Source organism: Odocoileus virginianus, chromosome 9, assembly GCF_023699985.2.
Source record: "Odocoileus virginianus isolate 20LAN1187 ecotype Illinois chromosome 9, Ovbor_1.2, whole genome shotgun sequence".
Taxonomy (NCBI): domain Eukaryota; kingdom Metazoa; phylum Chordata; class Mammalia; order Artiodactyla; family Cervidae; genus Odocoileus; species Odocoileus virginianus.
The window spans coordinates 68,041,159-68,056,755 of NC_069682.1; the positions used below are offsets into that span (position 1 = coordinate 68,041,159).

Sequence of the window (15,597 nt, forward strand, 5' to 3'; positions counted from 1 at the left end):
TCACTTCTTTCTCACTTTGACCCTGTGGATGTAGGGTCACCGTGAATCAGGTGTCACTGAAGCTAGGATCAGGAAGGAGCCAGATCCTAGCTCCTACCCAAACTTTGGGTAAAATAATCCATCTCTTTGGGCCTTGTCATCTCATCTGTAGAATGAGGTTAATAATGATTCCCAGCCTTTAAGGCTGTTGTGAAGGTTAAGTTATGTCAAACCTGAAAAACGCTGTAAAACAGTACCTGGCACGTAGTATGTTGATAGCAATCATTGAAACAGGTATAGTTTTAAATTTTTTTCTCTATTTATCTATTTGGCTGCATTAGTTGCAGTATGCAGTATGCAGCATACATATAGTTGCAGTATTTCCATTATCCATGGAAATGCAGGATTTCCGTTGCATCTTGTGGGATCTTTTGTTCTGGCACTTGGGCTCTCTAGTTGTGATGCATGGGCTTATTTGCACTTCCTAGGTGGCTCAGTGGTAAAGAATCTGCCTGCCAGTGCAGGAGCCTCAGGAGGTGCAGGTTTGATCCCTGAGTCGGGAAGATCCCCGGAGAAGGAAATGGCAACCCACTCCATATTCTTGCCTGGAGAATCCCATGGACAGAGGAACCTGCGGAGCTTGGCGGGCTACAGTCCGTGGCGTGGCAAAGAGTCGGACGTGAATGGGCACAACAACAACACAAAGTGGGATCTTAGTTCCCTGACCGGGGATTGGACCCAAGTCCACTGCATTGCAAGGCAGATTCTTAGCCACTAGACCACCAGGGAAGTCCCTGAAACAGGGTATTTTAAAGACCCCTTTCAAGCCCTAAAATTCTGTCGTTATTGTATTAGTGCCATAGTCTATTACTAGACCATATGCTATGTATATGGTACTGTCATTCTCTTGACACATTTTTTTGAGGCAGTTGCTGTGTTCCAGACACTTTGTTAGGATCTCAAAGAGAAAAGATACACCTGTAATTGTGATGTTCACAGACAGAAGTGATTGTTCCCCAAAGACAGGTTACAGATAAGTAACGATGTGAATTTCAAGGAAGGAGAGGTTAACTTTCTACTGAAGTAGGGAGAATCAGGAGAGGCTTCCCAAAGGATGGAACGTATGAGTTGGAATTTGGACTTGGGGATATTGGTGGGGGTGGAGGAGTGGGGTAGAAGGCATCTTCAGCAACACAGGAGCAAAACACAGAGCTAGGTCAATCCAGGGGATGTGGAGATGCTATCAATAGGCAAGTTGGGCTTCAGATGTGGGGGATGAGGCTGAAAGGTGAGTTGGGGCCAAAAGGTTAAGGATTCGCATGCCAAGGAGCTTTGAGGGACATTGATTGAATCCATTATATTAACATGCAATCAATACACTGCTTGTTGCAATATCTAAATGATCTCACAGCGTCGTTATATACCCCTTGTTCCTTTCAAATCACTTTTGTCCTCTTGGTTTGTGAGTCCTCTCAATACCTTCATGAAGCCTGTGAATAGGAATGAAAACCTCAGTTTGTGTGTGGGCATGTTCCATCATGTCCGACTCTTTGCGACCCCATGGACTGTAGCCTGCCAGGCTCCTCTGTCCATGGGATTTCCCAGGGAAGAATACTGGAGTGGGTTGCCATGTCCTACTCCAGGGGATCTTCCCAACCCAGGGATCAAACCTGCATCTCTTGTGTCTCCTGCATTGACAGGCAGATTCTTTACCACTTCGCCACCTGGGAAAGCCCCAGTTTACTAACCCACAAATAGGAGCCCAGTAGGCACTGAAGATTGGATGTGCGGGTTGATGGCCACACTCGTGGACGATGGTGCCTCAAGATGGTGCCATGGTTTTTATCCCAGACTCTCCATCCTCACTGAGCACCTTCTACCTGCAGGGTCCTCCAGTGAAGCACCTCATGCCCACCACCCCCTGCACCCTCACCTGATGCAGGAACACATGGGCACCAACGTCATTGTTGCCAACACGATGCCTGCTCACCTCAGCAACGGACAGATGTGTGAGTGGCCCCGGCCCAGGGGGCAGGCAGGTGGGCAACTTGGGCTCTCCCCTGGAAGGGGCGAGGTTGGGGCCTGAGAGGGAATCTAGAGAAGGTTGGGTCTAAAAGATGGGAAATGGGGTAAAACAGTTCTCTGTGCTCCAGGGTAGGGAACGAGGGGTAAGACGGTCCATTTGTGAAGGCTGCTTATTCAGTGAGGTGATTGACAGCGTCGCCTGAATGAAGCTGTCCTTAGATGAGGCAGTCCACTGGGTACATTGGTTGAGGATGTCCATTGCAGTGAGGTTTCCATTAGATGATGTTGTCCACTAGGTAAAATTGTTCACTGAAGTTAGACTTACCAGTCGGGTAAGACTGTCAATTAGACAACTGGGTGAGACTCTTCACTGGGTGAAGGCTTCCCCTGGGCTAGACTGTCCTCTGAGATGAAATCTCACAAGAGTGAATTTGTCATTGGGCAAGGTCCTTCAAAGAAGAAGATTATCATTGGGATGAGAGGGTCCGCTAAGATGAGATCGCATTTCATTGAGATTGTTCTTTGGGGAAGTTGGCCTTCGAATAAAGTTGGCCAAGAGGATCATAGTCAAAATTACGTTCTGAACTTGTCATGGGGGTGGGGACTTCAGTTTCTGCTACTCATCTACCTAACTATCAAGGGAGAGTATTTCTTGAGCCAGTTAGCCAGCCCCTTGGGTCTCATCTACTGCTGTTCCTTTTGTCCAAGAAAGCTTGATCCTGTCACATGTCCCAAAGTCCTTAGGGAGACTCAGACCTGGACCCCAGTTTGGGAGAAGCATCCAAAGTCTCCATATCAAAGGTTGGAGGAGATGGGGGTTGTAGGGACATGGGCAAAGGTTCTAACCACAGAACCTGGCCCAGCTATAGCCTTCCAGACCTGATGGAACCTAGACTTGGTGATCTGGGGCTCAGAAGGTTTGAGCTGTAGGAGTCCTTAGAGATAATCTAGTCTAATTCTCTCATTTTGGAGAAGAGGAAATTAAGTGTCAGAGAGTGGGGAGGACTTGCCCAGGGCTCTTCATTGAACCCCCAAAGGGCTGGAGTTCTGAGCAGCCCTGTCTGTCTCTTTGCCCCTCCAGCCACCCCTGAGACTCCGCAGCCTTCGCCCCCCGGTGGTTCAGGGTCCGAGCCCTACAAGCTTCTGCCTGGAGCCATCGCCACCATCGTCAAGCCCCCCTCTGCCATCCCGCAGCCGACCATCACCAAGCAGGAAGTCATCTAGCAAGTCACTGGGGGGCGGGGGCTCTGCTGGCCCCCCAGGCCCCTCCGAGAGCCCCTGATGGTCACTGGGTCACAGTGAGGCAAGCTGTGACCACAGGCCAGTCCCAGAGCAGTGATGGGAAGGGCGCAGGCCCTTGAACTCGGGCTGTGGGTTGCATCCCACTGCCCCCCTTCACCACTTGCTCTGGATAACGGGGCTGTGACTTGGGAAGACCCCGGCTGGAAAATCCTCTGCTGCTTGGACAGCTTTCCTCCTGCTGAAACCATTGCCTTCCCCTCGTCCTTCGCCCCACTTCTTCACCCCCACAGGGCTGCCGCCTGGAGACCATACAAGCCCTCGCTGAAGCACGGCTCCCTCCCCGCTCAGACTGGTGTAATGTTGGACACAGAGCCCTTCTGGGCCGGGTCACGTGGCGGCCCCTCCCCCATCCCTGTTCCGCTGCCACAGCCTCCGCTGTCCCCCTGAGTCATCCTCGTTTCCCCAAAGCCACCTCTCCAGAGGCCGAGGAAGACGTGCAAACAACACCCCAGTCATCCCGGGAGCGTTTAAAAAGCACTGACGAGCTCGGTGCAGTGTGGGAGCCTCTCGAGCAGGTGGACACTATTTCTCCTCTAACCCCTGGCTCTTCCCTTCTTCTGGGACTTGGGAGGGTCCTTTGGGTCAGAGTGGTGGTCCCTATAGGCTGCTGACCATGAAAGAACAATCCAGGGTGGACACTGCAGCCAGGACCTAGAGGGGAGGCTAGGAGGGGGTCAGAGAAGGCAGGAAGGGGCGGACTATCCAGCAGGCCTTTAAGGAAGGGCTGGATTCCAGCTGGTGAAACAAGTGAGCCAGAACATTCTAAGAAAGACCAGGCAGGGAAGTGAGAAGGAGGCCGTGGAAGGAGGCGATGAAAGATGGGGTTGTCTGGAGGAGAGGGGGTGCGCTGGACAGCCTGGGGATCTTGAATGCCAGATGGAGGCATGGCGACTTGGGTCCCCAGTCTGAGTGACTGGAGAGGCATGTGCAGGGAGCCGAACTTTCAGAAACTGGAAGATCACAGTCCTCCAGGGGTCAGAAGTTTGGGAGAGAGCTGGGAGATCAGATGGGGCCTGACAGTGTCATCCAGGTGAGGGAGATGAAGCTGGGGATGGAGAAGACCGGTGGGTGAGCCTCAGGTGAGAGCGGCATCGAGGAGGAATTATCCCACCGAGCCTGTCTCGAGCGCTTCCTCCCAGCACTTGACCTGCACCATCTCCTTTCATCCTCCTTATTACCCAGAGAGCGTTACTGAAGAGGGAATTGAAATCTCAGTGGTTAAATCATTTTTCTGGAACTCACACAGCTAGGAAGTGACCCAGACTTGATCCCAGGTCTGCCAGGCTCAGGCGCTCTTAGCCTCAGTGGTTGAACATCTTCTCTGGAAAGGCCCCCTCTGTCCTCACTGGGGTTGAGTTGAGGGCCTTCCTGCCCGCTTCAGCAGCCTTGGAAGCCTCATTCTCCCCAGGAGCCCTGCCCACTCCCAGGACTAAGATTGGCCTGAGGCTGCACTAAAGTCCACTTTGGGTCCAGAATCCTGTTTGCTGATAAACATGGAGAAGTTGTGGTTCCTAGACCCCTTTTCTATCTCTTCAGTCCCCAAGTGTGGGGAAGAGGCATTCAGCAGTCCATCGCGAGATGGACCAGTGTGACCTGGTGTGCCGGAAGTGGGATGGTGTGAGTGGGGGCGGGGGAGAGGGAAGAGGAACTGGGTTTGAGACCTGCTCTGTGAGCATCACTCAGGGTACCTTCTGAAACCATTAAACCCCAGAATCAAGCAGCCAGTACTCATCCATGCAGAACTTCAGAGGCTTTGTGAAAATTCTGGAAGGTGCCACTGGCCAGTGTGAGTTAAAGGGACGTGTCCTGGGACTAGAACTTAGGGAGGAGAGTAAACAGACTGACTACCCACCCCCCACGCAGACTTCTGAGTAGATGCAGGTAGCATCCCGGTGCCCCCCAAATCCCACCATTAGGGACTGCTTTTTGTGAGAGAGGCAGGAAGGGTAATGGGACGGGATGTCCGAGAACAATCACCACATCTCCAGTGCTGTCAGAGTTGGGGTTCCCCCTTCCACCAAGCCAAGTCTTCAGTCCCAGGAGAGGCTGTTCCCTGCTCAGAGCAGCCCAGCCTCACTTAGCCACCCCTCATTCCTGAGGCATTCCCCCAGAAACCCCAGCCAGGGTGCTCAGATGGGTCTGGGGCAAGGTAGGGAAGCTGGGGTCATTTCTGGTCATTGTCATTCCCCCTCTTTGCTACCCTGATCCCCTCGCCCTGCCTCACTGTTGCCCAGACTTCTGCCATGGGAACAAAGCTGAGATAAGAAGTTCCCGTAGGGTGGGGTGGGATAGCTGTGATTTTTAACGGTAGCCAATCTTCTGGGCCAGGGGCCAATCCTTGGCCCCAAATCAACCTCCCTGGAAGAGAAATCCATGCCACTTTAATAATTTTATTGCCATGCAGGAAAAACAAAACAAAGAGAATGTACTTTTCTGACTCTAAACTGAGGCCACCACGTTTGAAAAATTTTTATTTTCACTACCTGAGTCGTGGTCTTAAAACATACAATCCTATAGACTCAAAGAGGGTTGGAGGGCAAGCACAGACCCTGTAATTCCTCCACTGAGACAACCTCTTCTCTGGGTGGCTCTCAGTAGCTTCCAGAACCCACACGGCTCTCCTGAGGGTGGACAAAGGGGAACAGGGCCTTGGAAATGGACGCTCCTCGATTTCTTGTGATGACCAAGCCAATTACCTTTGCCAAATCGCTCTGTGATTTGCCTTGATTGTGATGAAGTTAGAAATTCACACTGAGCAGTTCTGAAAGTGGTGGGCTGGCGTCCCGCCAGACTGATCAGCATCTTCCCATGGTGGATGTCATCGGGTCCTGTGCTGTCCCCGGAGCCCCTGTCACTGCCACCCAACGGGGCAAAGAAGCAAAAAAGATTTCTTACTCTTGTCATTTTAACAAAAGTTTATAAAAAGAAATAAATGGCGCCTATGTTTTCTAAGTCCTTGGATGAGTGTCCTTTCTTCCTTTCAGGTGTTAGAGATAAGAATGAGAATATTTGGATAGCTCTTTGTATATGCAGAATGCTTTCATATCTGTTATGGTTTTTTCATCTTCTCAAGGTAAGCAGGGTAGACATGATTACCTCTTGCTTTATCAATGAGGTAAATAAAGCTCAGGGGAAGCAATTTTCCTTGAGAGGTGGGAGTTGAAATCTACTGTCTTGATTCCAACTGCTCAGTATGTAGAGAGAGTAGGGGAGGGATAAGAGAGGAGGTGATGGCAAGAAGAATGGCAAGAAGTTTCCAGGGTCTGTCACTGACCATCAGGGTCTAAGATGGAGCCCTGTTCTGGGTCACTTCCAGGGACCTGGGTCAACCTGCCAGCAATAAGGAACAAGTAGGCATAGGAAATCTCGTAAAAGTAAGCACTGTTTTCAAAAAAGAATAAAAGTATTTAAAACAGATAATCAAGAAGGTCCTACCATATAGTACAGGGAACTCAACTCGATATTCTGTAATAGCCTAAATGGGAAATTCAGTTCAGTTCAGTCGCTCAGTTGTGTCCAACTCTTTGTGACCCCATGGACTGCAGCACACCAGGCCTCCCTGTCCAACTCCCAGAGTTTACTCAAACTCACTTCCATTGAGTTGGTGATGCCATCCAACCATCTCACGCTCTGTCCCCTTCTGCCTTCAACCTTTCTCAGCATCAGGGTCTTTTCCAATGAGTCAGTTCTTCACATCAGGTGGCCAAAGTATTGCAGTTTCAGCTTCAACATCAGTCCTTCCAATGAATATTCAGGACTGATTTCCTTTAGGATGGACTGGTTGGATCTCCTTGCAGTCCAAGGGACTCTCAAGAGTCTTCTCCAACACCACAGTTCAAAAGCATCAATTCTTCAGTGCTCAGCTTTCTTTATAGTCCAACTCTCACATGCGTACGTGACTACTGGGAAAACAATAGCTAGACAGACCTTTGTTGGCAAAGTAATGTCTCTGCTTTTTAATATGCTGTCTAGGTTGGTCATAATTTTTCTTCCAAGGAGTAAGCATCTTTTAATTTCATGACTGCATTCACCATCTGCAGTGATTTTGGAGTCCCCAAAAATAAAGTCTGCCACTGTTTCCACTGTTTCCCCATCTATTTGCCATGAAGTGATGGGACCGGATTGCCATGATAGTTTTCTGAATGTTGAGCTTTAAGACAACTTTTTCACTCTCCTCTTTCACTTTCATCAAGAGGCTCTTTAGTTCTTTACTTTCTGTCATAAGGGTGGTGTCATCTGCATATCTGAGGTTATTGATATTTCTCCTGGCAATCTTGATTCCTCCTTGTGCTTCATCCAGTCCAGCATTTCGCATGATGTACTCTGCATATAAGTTAAATAAGCAGGGTGACAATATACAGCCTTGACGTACTCCTTTTCCTATTTGGAACCAGTCTCTTGTTCCACATCCAGTTCTAACTGTTGCTTCCTGACCTGCATACAGATTTCTCAAGAGCCAGGTCAGGTGGTCTGGTATTCTCATCTCTTTCAGTGTTTTCCACAGTTTGTGGTGATCCACACAGTCAAAGGCTTTGGCATAGTCAATAAAGCAGAAATAGAAGTTTTTCTGGAACTGTCTTGCTTTTTCAATGATCCATTTGTGCAGCAGTTTGAGCATTCTTTGGCATTGCCTTTCTTTGGGACTTAAATGGGAAAAGAACTTCAAAAAGAATAGGTATATGTTTAACTCAATCACTTTGGTGTACACCTGAGACTAAGACAACATTGTAAATCAACTGTACTCCAATATAAAATAAAAAAAAAAAAACATTTAAGAAGAGAATAAAAGCAGAGATGCACTTGAGAATTCCCAGTCAGGTCTGCACCCACCTTGTTCCCCGGATAACCCAGAAGGCTGGGCTTGTGCCTTGGCCACCACAACCTTGCTTTTGCCCAGGGGTGTGCTGGAGCTGGCCTGGGAGATTTGATTTTTAGCTGCTCTTTCCAGTTCTGTGTTGCACAATGCTACACAGATGGATAGCAATGGTGGGAGCATTTACCCCACAAGAAAAGGCAAACACTGCAATTCAAGGTGTTTCCTGGCCAGCCAATTGCTCACTATTCACCAGCACAACATGGCATTCGGTGATGAGGGGATGGAGACTTGCTGACGGCTGGGCGGTGGATGCCTAGGTGTAGTCAAGGGTGATGGTAGAGCAGGGTGACCCTTTCTGTTTCACAAAGGGAAGGGACAAAAGCTCTGACCTGGGAGTCACATATCTCGGTGATTGACTTTCAGGTCACTCCTCTCTGAGCCTCATCTGTAAAATGAAAATGATCCCTCCCTCCAGGGGCGTCGTCAGGATTGAACTGAATGAGATCCAGCAGCTATGGCAGCTGCCGTGTATATAAGGTGTACGGAGTGCCCACTCGAGGTGGGGTGAGGGGCTTTGTGAGTGTGGACTCTGCACTCAGCTCCTGTCCAGTGAGAAGCTAACCACTGAGTTCTCCAGTCTCAAAAACACGCTTTCCCTGCAGCCTGATCCCCAGGGCCACTCCTACCATCCCCTGGGCCTTTCCTCCACTCACAAGCACCAGGAAGTAATCTCTCTAATGTTGCATCAGAAACCTCGTCCATGCCGCTGCCAGCATGGACGCAGGGGTGGGGGACAGAGCAGGCTATTGCAGTCCTAGAGCGTGCTTAATAAATTCATATCAAAACCATAAACCCTGGGCCGCCGTAAATTCCTCTGGCCTTGGCTCCTCCAACCTCATCAGCCCTTTGCCCCCGTTAATCTCAAATCTCAGCCTAGGCAGCCCGAGCCGCAAGCTTGGTTTCCATTTTCGTTGCAAAACAACATCAGCTCGGGTGGCAAACAGCACAGCCCATGATCACCATTTCAGACATGATGAAACTGAAGTTCAGAGAGGTGAAGGAAATTGTCCCAGGCACAAAGCCAGGGAGCAGTTGAGCCAAGACTCAAAATCAGCCTTCTTTAACCAACCCACGTGGCCTCCCAAGAATTGGGAATTCACCTTCCCCCTACAGAGGCTCCTTCCCCAGCCATGACACTGGGTGCTTTGATCTGTTTATCCCAGATGGAACCCCTCAATAAATGGGAAGAAGTGGGAGGGACTCTGTATGATGGGCTGTGTGACCATCCAAAGGAATGTCCACGCAATCACCCCAAACGGTGGGACCACCCTACTTCCTCTTCTGTGGAACCCAAATCACCTTTGTCCTACATTTCTCGGATCAGTGTGTGATCTGTAAATTCCAAGGCAAGACCTAAGAGACCTGTCTTACAGGATCCTCTGCCACTGTCTAATGATGGAGAAGCTACAACCTCATCCTATTTCAAGTCCCAGATTTATTGACCACTTCCTCTCTGCTAAACATCGTCGGGCATACTTTCACCCCCACGACAACACCCTGAGTCAGGTGTTCCTATTGTTCTATTTTACAAATGAGGATGGGATTTGTCCACGGTTCAGAGCTGGCCCAACAGCCAAGATTCAAACGCCCATTGTCTGACCCCAGGGGCCACCACAATGGGACCTGGGAGAAAGCCGATGAGTCAGGCACTGTATGTTGAGCACAGAAGCAGTGTGAATGGATAAAAGTTCATCATTTGACAAATAACTGAGGGGCAGAGCCTTGTGCCAAAGCATCCTGGGGTTTATGGAGGGACAGAATCATGAGGTGCCTCCCTGTTAGTTTACAATTTTCTCTTATAGAAGGGAAAATTACAAGCAGGGACTTCCTGGGTGGTCCAGTGGTTAAGAATCCACCTGCCGACACAGGGGACACGGATCCCACCCCTGATCTGGGAAGACCCCACGTGCGACAGAGCGCATTTAGCACACACCACAGCTACCCAGCCCATGCGCCTGAGGCCTGAGCAGCGCAGAGAAGAGCAGCGCCCGCTCACTGCAACTAGGGAAAGCGTGGGCACAGCAAAGAAGACCCCGAGCAGCCAAAAATCAGTCAACAATATTTTTTTAAAAATTACAAGCAAAAAAAAAAAAATTACAAGCAGTTGAATATAAGAGCCAAAAGAGAGTGACCGTAGGGGAGACGGTCTTTTGAATGGGGGGATGACTGCAGTCTGGGAAAGTCTCATTTGCTGCAGGATTTGGAGGCAGGGGTGAGACAGAGAAAAGACGGATGTGTGTTCACAGAGAAGGAGAAGGATGGAGCAGCGAGTCATGGCAGGCAGCCCGTGGATGGGAGGGAGGATGGAGACCAGTGTTTCCCAACCTGCAGTCACTGTACTTGTCACATCCCCTCCACACCCGAGTACCACTGCACCTTACTTAATTACCATTTTTCTTTTTTTAAAATAAGGTAGTCTGATTTTATTTAATTAATGATTTTTTTGGCCATATCACAAAGCCTGGAGGATCCTACTTCCCCGACCAGGGATTGAACCCCAGCCCTTGGCAGTGAAAGCTCAGAGTCCTAACCACTGGACGGTCAAGGAATTCCCACTGTTTTTCTTTCAATCAACTCACAAGCATTCTCTTTACCTTGATCACCGATACAAATGGAAAGCCAGTATCACTTTGCTGTGTAGATAGAAGATGATTGCAAACTTAGAGCAAAAAGTAAGTGATTTGTTTTTAAGGTGGAGCCAGAGAAGATCACCCAGGGAAAGCTCTGTACTTTCCTCTTCAAACAGGAAATTGACAAGTATCGAGAGAGATGTGCTATCCAAACGTCCTCTGTAAAGCGTCTGGAGGGAAGGAAGACTTGTAAAGAGACAGGCTATGGTGGCGATGGCATTGCTTTCCTCTTCAAATGGGAAATTGACAAGTATGGAGAGAGATGTGCGATCCAAACTTCCTCTGTAAAGCGTCTGGAAGGAAGGAAGACTTGTAAAGAGACAGGCTATGGTGGCGATGGCGTTGCTTTCCTCTTCAAATGGGAAATTGACAAGTATCTAGAGAGATGTGCTATCCAAACTTCCTCTGTAAAGCGTCTGGAAGGAAGGAAGACTTGTAAAGAGACAGGCTATGGTGGCGATGGCATTGAATGCCATCTCTGGGTAACCCTAAAGTCCCTCGGCACGCCCACTGAAGTCTTCAACCCACACCTGGAAGCACGCCATGGTGGATGGTCTGGGCCAGGGGGTGGGGGCCTCAAACAGCGGGCAACTGGAATTTCTTTAGGGGAAATAGAAAAGTCACCGGAGAGAGGATACTGGGGGAAGGTTGTGGCCGGGTCTATGTTTCTAAAGGCTCACTCTGGTAGCTTTGTTGAGGATGGATTGGATGGGGTGCAGCTGTATGCAGGAAGACCAGTGAAGATACTCGTGTGCTGGACCAGATGAGAAATGGTGAAGCTGGTACCATATGGAGGCAATAGAGATGTAGAGGAGGGGCCCAATCCAAAAGACGTGCTCATTCATTTACTCACTCAACAAATATGTAATAGGTGCCCATTGCGTGCCGGAGCACTGTAGGAACCAAGGTACACAGGGGGTGGGCAGGACAGATAAAGTCCCTGACTTCATGAGGCTTACCTCCTAGAGGGAGCAGGCTGACAATGCTTGAGTGAATACATTTAAAAGGGTAATTTGAGGGACTTCCCTGGTGGTCCAGTGGCTAAGACTCTGTGCTTCCAATTCAAGGGGCCCAGGTTGAACCACTGGTCAGGGAACTAGATCCCACATACCACAACTTAGAGTTCACATGCTGCAACTAAGACCCATAACAGCCAAACACATAAATAAAATTTTGTAAATAGAAAAATGCAATTATTCTTTTAAAAAGATAATTTGAAACAGTCAAGAGCTGTCAGACAGTCCAACAGTCAAGTTCTTTGAAAGTAAAACAAGGTATTGTGAATGAGTGAACAGGAAGTAACAAAAAGGGTTCAATTAAAAGTGCTGAGGATGCAATGACACCACATCAGGGGGTCAGGGAGAGCCTCCCCAAGAGGTGAATCTGGGCTGAGATCTGGAGGCTGAGGAGGGGCTGGGGTAAAGGAACGACAGGGAGCCACAAGTGTCAAAGCCCTGCAGCAGGAGCCAGCTGAGCATCTTAGAGGCCGAGCATCTTAGAGGCCAGGCATCTTAGAGGCCAGGCATCTTAGAGGCCGAGCATCTTAGAGGCCGAGCACAGTGGGCCCTGTGGCTGGAGCAGAGTGGGAGACGATGGAGTCTGAGAGGTGGGCAGGACCAGGTGGGACCATGAGAATGATCATAGATTGTATTCTGGCAGCCATGGGAAACTCTCAGACGTTTTCCAATAGGGAAGTGATGTGATCTGATTCACATTCTTAAAAGGTCACTCTTCGTTGTGTAGTGCCTGGACTCCAAGGAACAAGAATGGAAGCAGAAAAGCCCAGAGGTGACCTGTACAGTGGTTCAGGGGAGAGACAATGACAGCTTGAATAGACTGGTGTGGTAGGCGGAATTCTAAGGTGGTCCCCCCCAAAATGCTCCCCCCTTCCCAGTCTCTGTGCACTTTCTCCATACTTCTCAATCAGACACGAATCTAGGAGCTTCTGTAAAGGGATTCTGCAGGCATAATGAAGGTCCGAAGCCAGTGACTTTGTGATGCAGAGATTATCCTTGTTGGGCCTTCCCTAATCAGGCGAACACTTGGGGTTAGGAGGTCCTGGGGAGCTCTTCCTGGCAAATAAAATTAGAAGCAGGAGAGGGATTTGCCATGAGGGCTAAAGCTCTCAGGACAGATGCTGTGGTTGCCAGGGGTTAGGGCTGTGTCGGGGGGTTTAAATACAAAGGAGTATAGGGGAGGGGTCTTCAGGTGATGGAAATGTTCTGTATCTTGACTGTGGTGGGGTTACGTCACTATATACAGTTGCCAAAACTTGCAGACCCATGCATGAAAAGGAGTCGGATTTAGAATATGGAAATTAATACCTTAGTTTTTTTTTAAATGAAAGAAAAAAAGCCAGAGTTGCTTGAACTCATTTAAAAGAGGATGTATAGGTTGCAGAACGCTGTAGGGGTGACTGCAGTCTGGGTCCCTCCACCATCCTGGTCAGAAAGAGGAAAAGGAGGACTTCCCAAGTGGTCCAGTGGGTAATATTTAACCTTCCAATGCAGGGGATACTGGTTCGATCCCTAGTCAGGGAGCTAAGATTCTACCTGCTTTGCAGCTCCAAAACCAAAGCATAAAGCAAAAGTAGAATTGTAACAAATTCAATACTTATTTTAAAAAAAGAAAGAAAGAAGGAGGAAAAGGGCCCAAAACAGGTGATACAGATGTCGATGGAGAGGGAAAGCAATTTGGGCAACATTGGTTGCGGGCCTACTGTGTGTGAGGGTGCTGCCTCACTCCCTGTCTCACGTGGCTGGCTCAATGGGCCGGGGGGCAGGTTCAGTGAACCGTACTTGATTTACAGATGAGAGTAAATGACTTGCCCTGGATCCACACAGACCAGCACAGCGGTGTGCCTTGCACTCTCTTCTCTGTTTGTCGAATGAATGAACACATGAATGAATGAATGAATGAATGTCACTGCGCTCCAGGTGCTGAGGCGTCACCAGCAAGTTCAAATTGAGGATATGAGAACACGGGTTTTTTAGAGAAGTTGGGGCCATAAAACCTGTTCCGTTTCCCCGACTTGTGCAACCCCGGCCCCTCCCCCTGTGACTCTGAAATTGCTCCCCGGCCTTGAGAAGGGCTCCCTGGGCTTATCTCAGGGGGAGAGTGAAACTGTAAAAGGCCTTTATGACTTTGAGATCACGTCTGGCAGCAGCAGCGATTGTCGCCATAAACCTGAGCAGCCGTGCTAGGGCGATACCCGGGGCAGGAGAGTCAGGGGACAGTTGAGAGCTGCCCAGGGATGGCTCCTGCAGAGCTGGTCCCATGCTTCCCACCCTTCAGCCTTGCAGAAACCCAGCAGGCAGCAGTGGCTGAGATTTTTTTTTTAATTCTTCAATGCATCTTTTTTTTCCACATGACATGTCTGAGGTTAGGATATGTCTTTAAATCAATCATATCTGACAATCACTGATGGTCAGATCAGGTGGCGGTCATGCCTGGTTGGTTCTGGTCATTATTTCTGGTGGCCTGGTCCACTGCCCCCTCTGTGTATTCCTCACAAACCACTGATTTAAGGACCATTTGAATCCTGGTTGCTTCCTGAAAACCTTCCATTGACAACTTCCAATAAAAGCAAGAAAGCCCCAGGGTCAAACCTGCAGAATTGGAGTAAACAGGTTGGAAGAAAGTCCTGAAGACCATAGTGGAGCATTCTTTCAAGGAGTGGTGTGTGATCAAATTTTAACAGTAATAGAGGACAATACTGCATGGAAAAATATGGACAAGGAAGATGTTGGGCAGAAAAGTTATCTGGAAAAAAAAAAGAAAAGTTATTTGGATGAGCTGGATGCTGACTGGGAAGAAGTTTTAGGAATTCTTAACTAATTTATTTCACTTAGATACTCCTTTATATCTATGTGCAAGAGTGTTGTATATTTTTAAAGATAACGTCTAAATAAGTCTCAGAGATCTTTAATAAAAATAAAATAAAAATTATAAGTGATGAGAAAGCGTATGTCATAATTTGTCAGTGTGTTTTCTTTCCTAATAGTACACAAAATGCTAGGGCCTCTTACAACCTTAAGACATCTTAGGTTGGATTCTACCCATTTCACAGGTGAGAAAATTAGGGATAAAAGAGGGCATGGGTTAAATAAGGTGGCGGCGGGCGGAGAGGGGGTCCTCTCTGATAACAGATCCTGTGCTCTAATACCCAAAGCTGACTTGTACATGGACACTGATTTCCCATCTCCCTCCACAGTCTCACCCCAGGCAAAGTCTGCCATCCCTAAGGGGATCTGGGAGGCAGCAAGCTTCCCTGTTGTTCAAAATTTAATCAGGAGAGGGCTGCCAGAAGCCTTTTGCCCAATGGACCAATGGCCTCTTTAACCCATCACCCAAGTCAGCAGCCTCAGCCTGGCTAAGCCCACCCCAGTCTGGGCCAACACACGTCCTCTGGGCTCGGCCTAGAACTATGGCGCATGTGTCCAGTACAACCCCACCCTTAATCGCCTGTCTTGCCCCAAGCAGACTGGACTCTCCCCTTATTTTACAGATGATAAAACTGAGGTCCAGAGGGTTTGCCTGATTCTCTCATGGTCATAGTAAGTCAGTGTCAGGAAAAGTCTGGAATCCAGGACTCGAAACTGAACGGCCTTTTCAACTTGACAGATGTCCTAGATCCAGAAGAGGCAGGCTGGGATGAGAGATCAGAGACTCCAGGCGGGTCAAGGGAAAGACTTTCTGGCCAGAGTGATTGCCGAGCCCTGAGCATGTAGTTAGACAGTAAAAGACACTGAAGGTCTTTCCCTGGATCTTCTAAGACCCACAAGT

At 48.8% G+C, this 15,597-nt stretch overlaps 1 protein-coding gene and 1 long non-coding RNA gene across 5 annotated transcripts in view; one reads left to right on the top strand and one right to left on the bottom strand.

Annotated features, from left to right (window-relative positions):
* The window catches only part of HNF4A (hepatocyte nuclear factor 4 alpha), a 63,680-nt gene extending 57,422 nt beyond the window's left edge, over window positions 1–6,258 (top strand). For 3 of the 4 annotated variants that reach the window (XM_020911456.2, XM_020911458.2, XM_020911454.2), the window contains exons 9-10: window positions 1,866–2,018; window positions 3,086–6,258. In XM_020911456.2, coding sequence (XP_020767115.1) covers window positions 1,866–2,018; window positions 3,086–3,228 — 296 coding nt within the window. In that variant the 3' untranslated portion in view covers window positions 3,229–6,258. The remainder of the gene's footprint in view (window positions 1–1,865; window positions 2,019–3,085) is intronic. The other variant, XM_020911455.2, reaches the window with a different exon arrangement.
* The window catches only part of LOC110149118 (uncharacterized), a 33,981-nt gene continuing 24,135 nt past the window's right edge, over window positions 5,752–15,597 (bottom strand). The window contains exon 3 of the long non-coding RNA XR_011489642.1: window positions 5,752–7,966. This is a non-coding gene — a long non-coding RNA (uncharacterized lncRNA). The remainder of the gene's footprint in view (window positions 7,967–15,597) is intronic.